General features: G+C 38.5%; 1 protein-coding gene across 1 annotated transcript; it reads left to right on the forward strand.

The window, feature by feature from the left end:
• The first annotated feature begins 2,638 nt into the window (after positions 1 to 2,638).
• On the forward strand, positions 2,639 to 5,544 carry LOC104239938 (transcription factor LAF1-like). Its single transcript, XM_009794690.2, has 3 exons — positions 2,639 to 2,904; positions 3,950 to 4,079; positions 4,770 to 5,544. Exons 1-3 carry the CDS (start codon positions 2,766 to 2,768, stop codon positions 5,356 to 5,358), a joined length of 858 nt encoding a protein of 285 aa, XP_009792992.1. The 5' UTR covers positions 2,639 to 2,765; the 3' UTR covers positions 5,359 to 5,544.
• Positions 5,545 to 18,866: the final 13,322 nt, after the last annotated feature.

Here is an 18,866-nt window from a genome sequence, read left to right on the forward strand (position 1 = left end):
AACGACTAAAAAAATATATTTTTCTTTAAATTTTCCAACTGGGAATTAGTACATACTTGAAGCTTCATTTTTATATGATAAAAATCACGTGGGCCTCTTACATTTTATTTCTGTTTTCCAACTGATTAAAAATTTGTTATTTAGAACCAGTCAATTAAAGGACTTCTCCTTCTGTATTGTTTTCTAGAACAAATGGGTGCTGAAAATCAGTAATGATTGACCAATTAATTATTTGTTCAGCTCAACGAGTTGTAAGTGTACTGTACAGCAGAGGATTTACATTGACGGAGAAGTTTCATTGGATGATCCAGATCAAGTTAACAACTTTAGGATATGGTTAGTTTAAGGGACAGGTTAAGATTTATTCAACGTTGTGATCCTTGCGGATTCTTTTAATTACTTGAAGGAAAAGGTGAAGAAAAGAGGGAACGGGAAAAAAATAAATAAATAAAAAGAAAAAGACAAAAGCAAAGTGGGTTCCACAACCAAATAGCCAGAATTGGAGAAATACCTGCACACAATAATTACCTTTTTTTTGGGGGGGGCGGGGGGGGGGGGTTGGAATATCTACCCAAAATACAGAAGTTTCTTGGGGTACACCTAGTCCTGTGTCCTCAACTCTAGACATTATTTGACCAATTAAATAAGAAGATGGTGGATAAATCTTAAATCTGAAATAAGTTTATACAAATAATGTAGAATTGCATTTAAACATGCTGTTATGAATGGATGGGGGGAGGGGGAGCAATGATAATCACTAAATATATTAAATGACAATGAATGTAAATAGAGAGAATGATTCACCCAAATATTGAATGAGGTGAATGATTCTTCTATGTACAAACGAGCATGGGAATATAGAGAACTTTCTCGAATCTGATGCGAGAAAGTGTGGGATAAACAACAAATCGAATTTTTGTGGAAAGTCAATGATAATCAATAAATATATTAAATGACAATGAATGTAAATAGAGAGAATGATTCACTCAGATGTTGAATGAGGTGAATGATTCTTCTCTCTGACAGTGATGTACAAACGAGCATGGGAATATATGGAACTTTCTCGAATCTGATGCGAGAAAGTGTGGGATAAACAACAAATCAAATTTTTGTGGAAAGACAATATTTGTAATTTACTTGAGAGTCAACTTCTCATGAGAGAACTTATCATATAGAATATTACATGCTCATTTCTTCTCTCTATCTCTCCCTTTATATGAGACATATCCCTTATCTAACATAAAGTACAAGTGTAGAGAATATTCAATGGAATATTTTCCTGAAATATCTTGCTACGAAACTAGCTGTTATGGCCAACCTAAGTATCCGACCTCGACCCAGATTACTCGGCTCACCAATTGGTTCCTTTGATCTCGAGTACGACCTCGACCTAATCGGCTCTTAGTAATCTACCTTTGAGCAAGATTTCCTTGGTCATATTTATTAAACAATAATCAATATAGAGAGGGGGGGGGGACCAAATGAGGGGGAGGGGGAGCAATGATAATCAATAAATATATTAAATGACAATGAATGTAAGTAGAGAGAATGATTCACCCAAATGTTGAATGAGGTGAATAATTCTTCTCTCCGACAATGATGTACAAACGAGCTTGGGAATATATGGAACTTTCTCGAATCTGATGCGAGAAAGTGTGGGATAAACAACAAATCGAATTTTTATGGAAATGCAATGTTTGTAATTTACTTGAGAGTCAACTTCTCATGAGAGAACTTACCATATAGAATATTACATGCCCATTTCTTCTCTCTATCTCTCCTTTTATATGAGACATATCCCTTACCTAACATAAAATACAAGTGCAGAGAATATTCAATGGAATATTTCCCTGAAATATCTTGCTACGAAACTAGCCGTTATGGCCGACCTGAGTATCCGACCTCGACCCAGATTACTCAGCTCGCCAATTGGTTCCTTTGATCTCGAGTACGACCTCGACCTAATCGGCTCTTAGTAATTTACCTTTGGGCAAGATTTTCTTGGTCAGATTTCGACCCATACACACACATGCACAATCACCAGGTATTTCAGAAAATTAGGTTTAAGTTATACGTAAAAAAATAGTTATACGATCAAATCATTTATAAAATAATTACTTGCAAACTTTTATTATAGGTATTATTAGTAATTTCTTAACTTAATAAAACTGACCGATAATTAATTAACCAGCTATCACATATCAAAATTCGCTAATAGTGTAAAAAATCTTTCCACTATCTAAATAGATAATTTAAATTTTTGCAAGAATAAGAATGAAAACCGTTAGTGGTGTCTGTCAAGTAGGTTTAAGCCTGCTGAATGACATAAGAATAGGGATACTATTGGTGCTAGATCACCGTTCTTGTCTCTATTGGTTCTAGCTCCAAAAAATTCTCCGAAATGGACAACTATTCTATTAATTAATTATATATAAGTATACTTGAGTCAATTAGATGATAAAAAATGTGTAATTTCTAACGCTCCATTTTACCTTTTATCCCATTTGATTGAGGTATTACTGGAGCTCTACAGGGACAAATAGTCCCTTTTTAACTTTTTTTGTTTGGTTTGTTTTCATAACTCAGTGAATAATCTCAACTAATCCTCCCTTTAAATATCTGGTCGGCTAATCTCACCATCAAGTCTTCCTTGACCCTTCTTCTCTCTACAAAGAAATTAAACAAAAGTCAAATGTCTTTTTCTCTTACAAGTTTCTGAAAGATATATAGTAGTACTATCTTCTCCAATTCTCATTTGTTTGAAAATGGGGTGCAAGCAATTAGTGGACAAGCAAAAGTCAAAGCACAAGAGGGGATTATGGTCTCCAGATGAAGACCAGAAGCTCAAAGACTACATCCTCACCTATGGACATGGCTGCTGGAGCTCCGTGCCCATCAATGCTGGTTAGCTTATTTACTTCACATTCTGCAATTTTTTATGAAATGCCACACACTGTTGCTTTTGTTAAATTTTGCCGATATAGTACCAAAATTTGTCTCTTTACCTCTTATATATTGAAGTGTAAAGCTATTTTGTCTATCCAGAAACCTTTCTACTTTAAACACGTAAGAAGATATTCATCGAGTTAGTTTAATTAGGTTTCTCAATCTCAGAACAAATTCCAAGTTTAAGAGCTTGAATAATTTCATCCAGTACAATAGCTCTTTTAATTGTGCTATTCTAAACGTGCATGAGTACAAAAGGAAAAAAAAAAACAAGATTGTTATATGATATCCTTGATGATAATAAAGTTAATCATCATCATAATTGGTTGCCCTTTGTTTATTCTTAATGCTGTGTTTCACTAGTGATTTCATTCAAAAAGTAAACGAATTATATATCCTAATATCGTATACTACATTCGTTTTACTTTGTATGCGATTATTTGAGTAGGCACAAAGTTTTTATTTAAAAAAAAAGAGAGGACGATTATTGGAACTTGTGTACGTAGTACATGTCATGATATTTTTGTGGTTATAAGAGTATGTCATTAATATAAACCAAGATATTTAAAGTTAATTATTTCCAAATAAAATGTGCCATTCATTTCGAAACAGACTAAGAAGAAATGAGCACCACATTAAATGGAAAAGTGGAAGTATACCAACTCTCGACGCGTGAATGTTAAAAAGAGTAATATATATATATATATATATATATATATATATATATATATATATTTGATTACGTATATAGCTTTGAAACTCTTTATTTTATTAAAAGAAATATGGAAAAAGATAAATAAAAAGACTCCAGCTAATGACAAAGCTAAGGTACATCTCAGCCGAGTTTGTTATCTTTGCCGCACTAGTCGGGAATTGTTTATAGGAACAAAGTACGACGGCAACACAAGTCAACAAACAATAGAATTTTCTGTTTTTAAGGAGAAATTCAAATCATTATCGTTGACATGTAGTGTGGTATTCTTATTGGTTAATTATATTATAGGGTTGCAAAGGAATGGAAAGAGTTGCAGATTGAGGTGGATTAATTATTTAAGGCCTGGCCTAAAGCGAGGGACTTTTAGCACTGAGGAGGAGGACACAATTCTGACCCTTCATGGCATGTTGGGCAACAAGTAAGAAACTTTGTCCCTTGGATAATTAGTCCTCTTTGTACTGCAATAAATATACCACAATATATGTCCAATGAGTTTAAGTCATTTATATTAAGTCATTATCAATGTAATTTAACTATCTAAAGAATGTTGTTACTTTAATTTTTAGGTACAATAGTAGGTTTGTTGTTGTAGTGAACTGATGTTGTAAACAATTTAATTTTTACATTATCAAAGCGCACATAATTTAAACTCTTGTCCAATAACTGTTTAGAATTTGAAGGGATTGAGAGCGTCAACAGGCGCCCCTGTTATTTTAAATAAGGATCATACAAGAATTTAATAAAATTAAGATTCTTGTAAGTTGACTTTAGATATGCCTCATTTGATAATTGAGAATCCACCTACTGGCTGCAGTTGGCAAAAATTGCAGACTTTTTCCAAAATAGCGACTGTAATTTGGTGACAAGTGAATATAACTTGACATTGATTTATCCCAATGTCTCAGTTCTTGGAATCAAGTGAGATTGAGAAAGGACATTCTTGTTTAGTACTCAATAATTTAAGGATGTCTAGTCAGTTATATAGTACTGTAAATCTGCGGTGAAATATTATACGGAGCATTTTTGATATTAAGAATTAATATAGTCAATTCAACTAGCTAGGAATTGTGGCGTAATAAGTCACTAAACAAAGGTTGTACATCCGCAGGTGGTGTCAAATAGCACAACATTTGCCTGGAAGGACAGACAATGAGATAAAGAATCATTGGCACTCTTACCTAAAGAAGAGAGTGTCTAAAATGGCAACAAATGAAACTGGGCAGGCTAGATCGGGATGCACTAGCCTGCATAGTGGAAATAGAGAATCTTCACCTTCTTCAATAAAATTGGCTTCCCAAAATTCAAGTCCGGACTCATTAGCAGATAGTGATCAGTCTGCTTCACTACTGGTTGACTTTGCAAAAGAAAATTGCAAAAGCAATTTACCAAAAGTCTTATTTTCTGAATGGTTCTCGTTAGAACAATTTAGTGGTCAAGAAGATTTCAACAACACAACCAATCAAGATCTTTCCAAGAATAACTTTGGATGCAATGATTCGGTGTTCCCAGATGCTTTCATGCAATATGTTCCACTGATGAATGAAACTACCTATGGGAATCACATAAATCAAGGTTTTCACAGCGGGACTGTGGATGGAATATCCCAAACACCACTCAGATTTCAGGATCAGATCTCTGCTAATGGTTTTGAAGAATTTATATCAGGGGAATTTAACATACACGGCCATGTGATGTAAATATCTGTTCTTCTTTTACAACTTCTAATTGCTTTACCAAATAATGTTAGTAAATTGTTTGGAGCCAATAAATTCAACGTTGTTCGAACTTTTCAAAAATGTCTCTGGATGCGTCTCAGATACTCTAAAAGTAGTGCATTTTGAACGAACCGATACGCGTGGCATGGGGCAACATTTTTACAAATTCCGTGCAAGATAGCCAATAATGCAGGACAACTAAAACCTGAAATATTATGTCCTGTTTTTTCCTCATAGAGGTGAGAGGAAACAGTCAGCAAGGATTATCTAGCAAGCTGGGGATCATTTTTCCGTTACATGTTAAAATAGACGTCTTTTCTGATGATGTCCATCTCATTGAAGAAGTATTAGGCATGTGCCTAATAAGAGTTTTCTTTGGTTTGGTAGCCAACCTTGTTGACTTGGTTTGGTTGGTAGCCAACCTTGTTGAATTAGTTTGGTTTGGTAGCCAACCTTGTTGAATTTCTTTGGTTTGGTAGCCAACTTTGTTGAATTGTGAAAAGTGTGTGTAAATTGTCAAATATTGTAGGCTTTAGAGGGTGAAGCTTTGGCTATAAAAGGAGAGCTTCAACTCTCATTTCTACACACCAACAAAGAGAGAAAGAAAGAGTAAGGTTTCACAGACAAGGTATAAGAAAATAGTCTGTGAGGAAAATAGAGAGAGAGCGATATTGTAGTGAGGTGGGAATATCAAAAGAGGGTTATTTCTTTTGAGTGTTGTAGTGGTCTTTGGAGTATTTACCTCCGACCTACAAAGTTGTAAAATTCCTTACTATAGTGATATCAGTTGCTCCTCTCGGGGTCGTGGTTTTTTCCCTTATTCAGAAGGGTTTTCCACGTAAAAATTTTGGTGTCATTGTTACTCTTTTATTCTTGTTAATTACCGTATCTCGGTGCTACATTATTATTCCGCTTTATTACCGTGAATATTATTTTGGTAAGGGGTTTATTCCCAACAACTGGTATCAGAGCACGGGTTCTGCTCGTTCACTGAAATACTATTCACTGTCGGTAGTACTATACTTGGTGAAAAAATAAAAATGTCCGGAGTAAAGTACGAGGTAGCAAAATTCAACGGAGATAACGGTTTCTCAACATGGCAAAGAAGGATGAGAGATCTGCTCATCCAACAAGGATTACACAAGGTTCTAGATGTTGATTCCAAAAAGCCTGATACCATGAAAGCTGAGGATTGGGCTGACTTGGATGAAAGAGCTGCTAGTGCAATTAGGTTGCACTTATCAGATGATGTGGTAAATAACATCATTGATGAAGACACTGCACGAGGAATTTGGACAAGGTTGGAAAGCCTATACATGTCCAAAACGCTGACAAATAAATTGTACCTGAAGAAGCAGTTATACGCCCTACACATGAGTGAAGGTACGAATTTTTTGTCACATTTAAATGTGTTTAACGGACTAATCACACAGCTTGCCAACCTCGGAGTGAAAATCGAGGAAGAAGATAAAGCCATCTTGCTATTGAACTCGTTGCCATCTTCGTACGATAACTTGGCAACAACCATCCTGCACGGTAAGACTACTATTGAGTTGAAAGATGTCACATCGGCTCTTCTACTCAATGAGAAGATGAGAAAGAAGCCTGAAAATCAAGGACAGGCTCTCATCACAGAAGGTAGAGGCAGGAGTTATCAAAGGAGTTCGAACAACTATGGTAGATCCGGAGCTCGTGGGAAGTCAAAGAACCGATCCAAATCAAGAGTCAGAAATTGCTACAACTGTAATCAACCAGGTCACTTCAAAAGAGATTGCCCAAATCCAAGGAAGGGCAAAGGTGAAACCAGTGGCCAGAAGAATGACGACAACACAGCCGCCATGGTGCAAAATAATGATAATGTTGTCCTCTTTATAAATGAGGAAGAGGAATGCATGCACCTGTCAGGTTCAGAGTCGGAATGGGTGGTTGACACAGCGGCATCTCACCATGCCACACCGGTAAGAGATCTTTTTTGCAGATATGTAGCAGGTGATTTCGGCACAGTGAAAATGGGTAACACAAGTTACTCAAAGATTGCGGGGATTGGTGACATTTGTATCAAGACAAATGTCGGATGCACATTGGTTCTAAAGGATGTGCGGCATGTACCTGATTTACGGATGAACTTGATCTCGGGAATTGCTTTAGACCGAGATGGATACGAGAGCTATTTTGCAAATCAAAAGTGGAGACTCACTAAGGGATCATTGGTGATTGCAAAGGGAGTTGCTCGTGGCACGTTGTACAGGACAAATGCAGAAATATGCCAAGGTGAATTGAACGCGGCACAAGATGAGATTTCTGTAGATTTGTGGCACAAAAGAATGGGTCATATGAGCGAGAAGGGATTGCAGATTCTTGCCAAGAAATCACTCATTTCTTATGCCAAAGGTACAACGGTAAAACCTTGTGACTACTGTTTATTTGGTAAGCAGCATAGAGTCTCATTTCAGACATCGTCTGAAAGAAAATTGAATATACTTGATTTAGTATATTCTGATGTTTGCGGCCCAATGGAAATTGAATCAATGGGCGGTAACAAATATTTTGTTACTTTTATTGATGATGCTTCACGAAAATTATGGGTTTATATTTTGAAAACCAAAGATCAGGTGTTTCAAGTTTTCCAGAAGTTTCATGCTCTAGTAGAAAGGGAGACGGGTCGAAAGCTAAAGCGTCTCCGAAGTGACAATGGAGGTGAGTACACTTCAAGGGAATTTGAAGAGTATTGTTCAAGTCATGGGATCAGACATGAAAAGACAGTTCCTGGAACCCCACAGCACAATGGCGTAGCCGAGAGGATGAACCGCACCATTGTGGAGAAGGTGAGAAGCATGCTCAGAATGGCTAAACTGCCTAAGTCATTCTGGGGTGAAGCAGTTCAGACAGCCTGTTACCTGATCAATAGGAGTCCATCAGTTCCGTTGGCGTTTGAAATCCCAGAGAGAGTCTGGACCAACAAGGAGGTGTCCTACTCGCATCTGAAGGTGTTCGGTTGCAGAGCTTTTGCACATGTACCAAAAGAGCAGAGAACAAAGCTGGATGATAAATCTATTCCCTGCATATTTATCGGATATGGAGATGAAGAGTTCGGGTACAGACTGTGGGATCCTGTAAAGAAGAAGGTCATCAGAAGTAGAGATGTAGTCTTCCGAGAAAGTGAAGTTGGAACTGCTGCTGATATGTCAGAAAAGGCGAAGAATGGTATAATTCCTAACTTTGTTACTATTCCTTCTACTTCTAACAATCCCACAAGTGCAGAAAGTACGACCGACGAGGTTGCCGAGCAGGGGGAGCAACCTGGTGAGGTTATTGAGCAGGGGGAGCAACTTGATGAAGGTGTCGAGGAAGTGGAGCACCCCACTCAGGGAGAAGAACAACCTCAACCTCTGAGGAGATCAGAGAGGCCAAGGGTAGAGTCACGCAGGTACCCTTCCACAGAGTATGTCCTCATCAGTGATGAGGGGGAGCCAGAAAGTCTTAAGGAGGTGTTGTCCCATCCAGAAAAGAACCAGTGGATGAAAGCTATGCAAGAAGAGATGGAATCTCTCCAGAAAAATGGCACATACAAGCTGGTTGAACTTCCAAAGGGTAAAAGACCACTCAAATGCAAATGGGTCTTTAAACTCAAGAAAGATGGAGATGGCAAGCTGGTCAGATACAAAGCTCGATTGGTGGTTAAAGGCTTCGAACAGAAGAAAGGTATTGATTTTGACGAAATTTTCTCCCCCGTTGTTAAAATGACTTCTATTCGAACAATTTTGAGCTTAGCAGCTAGCCTAGATCTTGAAGTGGAGCAGTTGGATGTGAAAACTGCATTTCTTCATGGAGATTTGGAAGAGGAGATTTATATGGAGCAACCAGAAGGATTTGAAGTAGCTGGAAAGAAACACATGGTGTGCAAATTGAATAAGAGTCTTTATGGATTGAAGCAGGCACCAAGGCAGTGGTACATGAAGTTTGATTCATTCATGAAAAGTCAAACATACCTAAAGACCTATTCTGATCCATGTGTATACTTCAAAAGATTTTCTGAGAATAACTTTATTATATTGTTGTTGTATGTGGATGACATGTTAATTGTAGGAAAAGACAAGGGGTTGATAGCAAAGTTGAAAGGAGATCTGTCCAAGTCATTTGATATGAAGGACTTGGGCCCAGCACAACAAATTCTAGGGATGAAGATAGTTCGAGAGAGAACAAGTAGAAAGTTGTGGCTATCTCAGGAGAAGTACATTGAACGTGTACTAGAACGCTTCAACATGAAGAATGCTAAGCCAGTCAGCACACCTCTTGCTGGTCATCTAAAGTTGAGTAAGAAGATGTGTCCTACAACAGTGGAGGAGAAAGGGAACATGGCTAAAGTTCCTTATGCTTCAGCAGTCGGAAGCTTGATGTATGCAATGGTATGTACTAGACCTGATATTGCTCACGCAGTTGGTGTTGTCAGCAGGTTTCTTGAAAATCCTGGAAAGGAACATTGGGAAGCAGTCAAGTGGATACTCAGGTACCTGAGAGGTACCACGGGAGATTGTTTGTGCTTTGGAGGATCTGATCCAATCTTGAAGGGCTATACAGATGCTGATATGGCAGGTGACATTGACAACAGAAAATCTACTACTGGATATTTATTTACATTTTCAGGGGGAGCTATATCATGGCAGTCTAAGTTGCAGAAGTGCGTTGCACTTTCAACAACTGAAGCAGAGTACATTGCCGCTACAGAAACTGGCAAGGAGATGATATGGCTCAAGCGATTCCTTCAAGAGCTTGGATTGCATCAGAAGGAGTATGTCGTCTATTGTGACAGTCAAAGTGCAATAGACCTTAGCAAGAACTCTATGTACCATGCAAGGACCAAACACATTGATGTGAGATATCATTGGATTCGAGAAATGGTAGATGATGAATCTCTAAAAGTCTTGAAGATTTCTACAAGTGAGAATCCCGCAGATATGCTGACCAAGGTGGTACCAAGGAACAAGTTCGAGCTATGCAAAGAACTTGTCGGCATGCACTCAAACTAGAAGACAGTGCTACCTCCTCTAGATGAATGAGACTGGAGGGGGAGATTGATGATGTCCATCTCATTGAAGAAGTATTAGGCATGTGCCTAATAAGAGTTTTCTTTGGTTTGGTAGCCAACCTTGTTGACTTGGTTTGGTTGGTAGCCAACCTTGTTGAATTAGTTTGGTTTGGTAGCCAACCTTGTTGAATTTCTTTGGTTTGGTAGCCAACTTTGTTGAATTGTGAAAAGTGTGTGTAAATTGTCAAATATTGTAGGCTTTAGAGGGTGAAGCTTTGGCTATAAAAGGAGAGCTTCAACTCTCATTTCTACACACCAACAAAGAGAGAAAGAAAGAGTAAGGTTTCACAGACAAGGTATAAGAAAATAGTCTGTGAGGAAAATAGAGAGAGAGCGATATTGTAGTGAGGTGGGAATATCAAAAGAGGGTTATTTCTTTTGAGTGTTGTAGTGGTCTTTGGAGTATTTACCTCCGACCTACAAAGTTGTAAAATTCCTTACTATAGTGATATCAGTTGCTCCTCTCGGGGTCGTGGTTTTTTCCCTTATTCAGAAGGGTTTTCCACGTAAGAAATTTTGGTGTCATTGTTACTCTTTTATTCTTGTTAATTACCGTATCTCGGTGCTACATTATTATTCCGCTTTATTACCGTGAATATTATTTTGGTAAGGGGTTTATTCCCAACATTTTCCAGTGTCAATATTTTACAAAGTCCAAGTAAATCCACTTGTAATAAACTGAGAAATGCCCTGTACAGGTGACTTTGTCCTCAGAGAATTTGATTTTGAAATCAACCTATAAGTATTAAGATGGGATCCATAAAACGAAGAGCAGTAAGAAGCAATTAATGACAATTAGGAGGATTGTAACTCGAGAAGTAATTCGAGGAGCTTCCATTATTTTTTCCAATCATTTCTCGCAACAGTTTTGACGCACATATTTGAGATCATAAAATATAATGCAAAATATGCAATTTAAACAAAGCAGACTCTCATTAACGACATGAAATGGTTACCTACTATTTAGTCTTCTTTATATGTTAATTGTAATAATTCCGTGCCAAATATCTAGGATCTTCTGGATGATCAGCGTTTTAGCTTGATAAATTTGTTGGGCCTAGCCCGAAACACGACTAATCACATACTTACTACTTAATATAGAGGATAAGAAAGTATAAAAAACTGTCATTCTTTATGAGTGAGTATATATATTTGAAGGGCATAGGAGAGGCGATGTGGCACTCTCCAAAGCCAGGATTTCAATTTATCTATTTCTCATTTTTAACCTTTTTCTATTATTTTGCTTTCTTTCCTCTTATTTGTAAATTTTTTGTTGTTTCAGAAAAAAAAAAAAATCAAAAAGTCACGTCCCTTCCATTAAAACCCTTTTAATTACACTGCCTCATCGATTAAGAAATCAAAAGCCGTTCCTATTCATTGATAATCCTCTTAAGTACACCTCCGTATGTTCCTCTTCTTTCCCGTAGGACACAGATCAGTTTATCCTCTTTTCATGGTGTCATGCCGGGGAAAAATGTAATAGAAACTGCAATCACATATGATAGCTCTCTCTACTTCGCTTTCGTTTTCAAACAAAACTTGCAGATTCATTCTCCATTCATTCTTCATCTCCCTCGGCTAATCCTTTCAATCAAATATTTCTACTTTAACAACAATAAAAAGAATTTATCTATCCTTGAGAAATCATCTCCCTACCAAATTTCGCGGAGTAGCATTTTCCATCAAAATGGAACAAACTCAGTTTGGTATAATCCTTAACAGAGAAATAAAAAAAGAATGAAGAGATAGTGTGTGTATTTGTCAGTCTGAAGATCTCTTTTAAGCGTATTACGGTATTACCTGCACAGAACATGTTCCTCTTTCTCTCTTTAAACTTTTCTCCATTTTTCCTGTAGTTTTGTTTCATTTGCCAAATAAAATGCTTCTGGAATTGATGATTGTTCATGTCTTTACATATTCTTCGTAGCTATATACTTTTTGCAAGACAATATGTCATAATAGTAAAATTGTCACGACCCAATTCCCGAACCCGGTCGTGATGGCACCTCTCGTGAAGACAAGGCCAGCAAGACCAAATAGAATACCTCTTTTAAACAGTTAAATATCATAAATAGTTCTAAAACATGATATAATATCCATAATTTGCGGAATTAACGATAACATCAGTAAGAACCATTCTGACATAGCCCAAACCGGGGTGTCACAAGTCATGAGCAACTAAGAAATCCGGATACAAGTCTACTGAACACTAAATCCGATACAATAGTTCTAAGAACATGAAAATGATGAGATAAGGGAGGCACGGGACTGTGGACGCCAACAGCTACCTCATAGTCTCCGAATCACTGCCTGGACTGGGAGGATCAACACTCAGGAGCGTACTCTGCGATTTGAATCTGCACACATGGTGCATGGAGTAATGTGAGTACTCTGACCCAGTGAGTAATAATTATAAATAATGGCTAAAAGTATGAAAACACGTAAAGGCACAAAACAATTCCATATCAAGCAGTAAAATCACTTAAGGCAGTAAATTAGTGAAGAAATCAAGTGAAATCCCCTTTAAAACAAGTAAAACAGGTAATTTAACAGGTAAATAACAAGTAGAAATCCGCCCCTCGGGCACAATGTCAATCACTCAAAACAGTATCAGCCTCTCGGGCTCACTCTTAGATCATAATGGGTACGCGCGCTCACTGTGGGTGTGCAGACTCCGGAGGGGCCCCTTACAACCCAAGCGCTATATCAAGACACCTCGTGGCATCATCTCTCGGCACTCGACTTCACATCACTCGACACTTGGTCTCACATCATACAAGCCACCTCGTGGCATATAAAGTATCTCAGGCTCTCGGCCTCATATCACTCAGCATATCCTCACATATGGCCCTCGGCCTCACTCAGTCCGAAAATCATCACAAGCCCCTCGGGCATTAGTAAAACAGTAGTTCTCAGCCCAAAACATCACTTAGAAATATCATATAAGTTTCAAATCTGAGTAACAGTGGCTGAGTTTGTAAAACAGTAGATATCAACAGGACTGAGTTCAAATAATAAGTCAAAGCAGTGAGGAAATAGTGATAAAAATCCCTGAAGGGTTCAAATAGTTGGCATGAAACCCAAATATGGCAATCATCCCAAATCATGATGATAACAAATAAATTTCAGTCAAATACACGGTAAAATCATCAATCGGGACGGAACAAGTCACAATCCCCAGTAGTAAAAGACCCCACGCTCATCATCCAGCGCGTGTCTCACCTCAATATAGCACTACGATGTGCAAATCCAGGGTTTCAAATCCTCAGGACATCATTTACAATCATTACTCACCTCGAGCCGGCTACAACTCTAGCTCGCGACGCCTTTGCCCCTCGAATCGGCCTCCACGCACGTCGAATCTATCCAAAATCAGAATGAATACGTCACAATATGCTAAGGAAACAAAGCCCAAGCGAAAACATTTGAAAAATATCAAAAATCCTGAAATTAGCAAAACCCGAGCCCCGGGCCCACTTCTCGAAACTCAGAACTTTTCACATCATTATATTCCTCGTCTCCCCACGAGTTCATACATATCAAAAATGCAAGAATCGGAGTTCAGTTAACCCCTCAAATCCTTAATTTAAGCCTTCTTAAACTCAAGCCCTAAACCTCCATTTTTAGTCCTTTAATCTCTTAAATTTCAGTCCCAATCCATGAAATATTACCATAGAAGTGTGTTTTAGGTCCAAAATCCTTACTTTATCGAAGTTCTCTTGAAATATCTCTTCATAATCGCCCCAAAACTCTAAGTCCGAAGTTGAAATGAATAAACCCTTCAAAAATCGCGAAGAAGAAACATATATATCTTCTGCCCAGACATAACCGCATCTGCGGTCCAATAGCCGCTTCTGCGGTCATTTCTCCGCATCTGCGGAATTTCACTTACGGATCCATACCGCATCTGTGGTCCACTCGCCGCATCTGCAGCTTCACAGGTGCAGTTCCTTTTCCGTATCTGCTCTACCAGGCCTCCCTCAGCCTTCCGCTTTTGCGACCCAAACAACGCATCTGCGAGAGCGCACCTGCGGTCCCCAAACCGCAGGTGCAAAAACACCAGAAGCAGCAGAAAATCTGCAATCACTCAAGTTCCAAAACTTTCCGTTAGCCATCCGAAATTACCCCGAGGCCCCCGAGATCTCAATCAAAAGCACCAACATGACCCAATATCTTCTTCGAACTTGTTCCGATCATCAAAACACCTCAAACAACATCAAATTTCCCAAAGCTCATCGAATTCAAGCCTAAGTTTTCTAAAAATATTCGAAACACGCTTTCGATCAAAAACCCAACCAAACCACGCCCGAATGACTTGAAATTTTGCACACACATCCCAAATGACATAATGAAGCTAAATAACTCTCGGAATTCAATTCCGACCCTCGGATCAAAATCTTACCTATCGGCCGGAGATCGCCAAAATACTAACTTCACCAATTCAAGCCTAATTCTACATCGGACCTCCAAAACCAATTCCGATCACACTCCTAAGCTATAAATCACCTCCCGAAGCTAACCGAATCATCGGAACTCTAGTTCGAGCCCCCTAACACATAAGTTGACATCCGATTGACTTTTCCAACTTAACTCTTCTTAAAAGAGACTAAGTGTCTCATTTCCTACCAAAACCAATCCGAACGCAAATCAACCAACTCAACCACAAAAAAAAACATGGATAACGAAGCATAATGAAGCAGAAATGGGGGAAACGGAGCGGTAACTCACGAGACGACTGACCGGGTCGTCACAAAAGTACATTAATCCTTCTTTTCCTCTTTGATGTGGTGTCATTTGTAAATGAAATAGTTAAAATTAAAAATATTTTTCAATCATTGTTTTCCTTTTGAGTCATCTTTATCGCATGTTTGTGTCTTATTTTACTTTGATATAACAATATTTTGAAATAGAGGTGATCATATTGACAAACACCTAGATATATGTCATGACCCGAGCTCTCCATGAACCGTCGTGACGACACCTAGTCCCTATGACTAGGTAAGCCTAACATTTTGCGGAAATGAGACGAAAACATGAAAACTAACAATTTAACAGATAAATTTAATTAAGAAATTTAGATGCCGCTCGGCATATACAATAATCACTCTTGAACTAAACATAAATGCTCCCAAAATCCGGAATATCATGAGTCACAAACTATAGAAGGAAAACCGTATTTCTATACTCCAGGGTCTAGCAAAAGGAAATACAAGGAAATGTTGATATGGGGTAAGAGTAGATAGAGACTCTGAGGTCTGCGGATGAGGCAGATATACCTTGAAGTCTCTACAGATGGCTCGCCTCACGGATCATACGACTGATAAGCGGTACCTGGATCTACTCACGAAAAATATGTGTAGGGAAGGGCATAAGTACACCATAATGGTACCCAATAAGTGCCAAGCCTAACCTCAGTCGAGTAGTGATAAGATCATGTAAGGACCCTACTGGTATATATATAATAAAATATAACAGAATGAAATATCACATCAAAAATAAATACTGAAATTTAACAACAATGTAAGCATAGAAGAACAACATATCAAAATAAAGAGATAACAATAAGGGATCTCCCAGGATACCGTCCCGTAGTCCCAAACGTAAATGTATAGGGGGATCTCCCCGGATACCATCCCGTAGTCCAAACATAAATGTGTAGGGGGATCTCCCGGAATACCGTTCCGTAATTCCAGAGTAAATATACAGTATAAGGGGATCTCTTGGGATACCGTCCCGTAGTCCCAAATGTAAATATGCAGGGGGATCTCTCGGAATACCGTTCCGTAGTCCTAAAGTAAATATGCAACTCAATCAACATAAACAACAGTTTCAACAAGGAATTCTACAGTTTAGACTAAGTTCATATCAAAGAAGACATGTAATTTTCACTAAGCATGCTACATAATGTTTAAATAGGTAGTTAAGGCAGTTAAGACAGTTAAGGCACGTAAGCATACTTTCCAAAGCTAAATAGGATAGTTACATATACTAGTGTTGCTCAATTAAAGGAAAACATATATTTGCTTAATGAAAAAGGAGTTTTTCAACAAATAGCCCGTGTACGCACTCGTCACCTCACGTACACAATGCTCATATATCAAACAATACCAAATCCTAAAGGGAGTTCTTCCACACAAGGTTAGGCAAGCCACTTACCTCGAACGAAGCTCAAATCAATCTGAAATCACGCTCTTTCATGAATATCTGGCTCCGAATGGCCCAAATCTAGCCAAATCCATTACATAACGTAAATATATCTACAAACAACTAATTTAGCTAATGAAATCAAAGCTAAGGCAAGAAAATAGGAAAATACCCAAAACTCCTCCTCGGGCCCACGTCTCGGAATCGGGTAAAAGTCACACATTATGAACACCCATTCACTCACGAGATCACTCGTGCAACAATCATCCAAATTCGACGCCTAAATCCCACTCAATCTCAGATTTTTGGTTAGGGAACTTTCCCCCCAATTTCCCAACATCCTCACTCAAATTCATTGATTTAATGAAGAAAACAATTATGAATTAATGAAATATGATCAAAATAGGATTAGGAATCGTTACCCAATGATTTCCTATGAAAAACTCTCGAAAGATCGCCTTCCTCTGAGCTCAAAATCGATTTTTTATGGAATGAACACCAAACCCTCAAATTCTCTCTTTTCTACCCAACAATTTCCGTTTCTACACTCCCAGGACTGCACCTGTGGAAGAATAATTGCAGGTGGGAAATCCACTTAAATGGGCTGGGGCCGCATCTGTGAGGACTGGGCCGCACCTATAAGCCGGCTCCTGCGGTCCCCAACCGCTCTTGCGCTTCCGCTTCTGCGAACTCTCCACTGCTCCTGCGATCCCAATTGACAAGGTCCAAATCCGCATCTGCAGCTCCTTAGCTGCTTCTGCGGCTCCCTACCTGCGGCCTAAAGTGCGTAGGTGCAAAAACACCAGATGCAACAACTTCAGCAAATTGCGTAAGTCTCAAACAAATCCGCTAAGCACCCAAACCTCACCGGAGGCCCCCGGGACCTCAACCAAATATACCAACCAATCCTAAAACATCATACGAACTTATTCAAGCCCTTAAATCTCATCAAACAATGCTATAAACACAATTCACCCTCCAATCCAACCCTAATGAACTTGAAAATTCAAAATTCTACAACCGATGCCGAAACTAAACAAACCACGTCCGATTGACCCCAAATTTTGCACACAAGTCATATTCAACACTACAGACCTACTCCAACTTCTGGAATCGGATTTCGACCCCAATATAAAAAATTACACTGCCGGCCCGAAACTCCTATTGCGCCCCCTTTTTTCCCTCTGGAGAGAGAGGTACGGGTTTTGACATTCCATGGGGTGTGATAACTCATTTTCTTTTGGGAATTGGGAATTTGAAGAGTCGCTACCTATTGGATTACGGTGCGTTAGGGCACCTAGATTGATTAACTCTTGGATTGGTTTGCATTACCAGAGATTAGGGATAAGGGCTCGAAATAACCTCGTGGGGAAGGTGTTAGGCGCCCCTCTTGGTCCACAACTGTGGGTTCCGGCCATACTAATATTAATAAATTAGTCCATTACAAATAAATAGTTGAATCAAATAGGTTGCAAGTAAAGCACGTTGGATAACTCAAATAAAGATTTTTTGAAAAAGTTGTATAAAACAAAGGTTTTAACATAAAAAAGGAATTTTGGGAAAGGAGGAGTCCTAGGTTGGTTAGCCTAAAGGATCACCACATACAATGTCCGACAAACACTCTTCAATGAGGGGCTACACGTGACATTAGTGCGTAGACATCATATCCCATATCTACCCTTCCCATCCCCTTAGTGGTCATTTAAAGCGAATGTTTGGTCAACGATCTCTATTACGTGCCGTTACCCATCCCTTCTTAATGGTCCTGGAGGGATTTAGGACCTCTACCTATAGGTGGTTCTAGATAGACCCCTAACGTTTAAAAGATGAAAATACTAAGGCGATAGGCAATAACAGTTAGGACTTTTAGCAAATAAGAACAAAAGGGAGCAATTAGAGGTTCAAAGTTTCCTTCTCAAACAAGGCACATAAACAACACGACTCAAGCACAAATAAGGTCTTTTGTTAAACAGTATCCTAAAGCATAATGTCTAAGTGAATGTACAGAAAACAGGCAGTTTGTTTTATAAACTCAGAAGTAATGACCCTATTAGTGGCCTACTGATTTTAAAGCTTGCTTAAACAGGACAACATTAAGTCACAGAAACAGTTTCAGAATTGCAAGTTTTGAAAACGCCCTACAGGCTTGCCTATACGCAGAATACTGATGACTACACTTTATATAAAATGAAACAAGGAAGGTTTTGAAATGGACTTTTTAATCACTATAAGCATGATGTCTAATAACAGAATAAGGCAG

Source organism: Nicotiana sylvestris, chromosome 11 (assembly GCF_000393655.2).
Source record: "Nicotiana sylvestris chromosome 11, ASM39365v2, whole genome shotgun sequence".
Taxonomy (NCBI): Eukaryota; Viridiplantae; Streptophyta; class Magnoliopsida; order Solanales; family Solanaceae; genus Nicotiana; species Nicotiana sylvestris.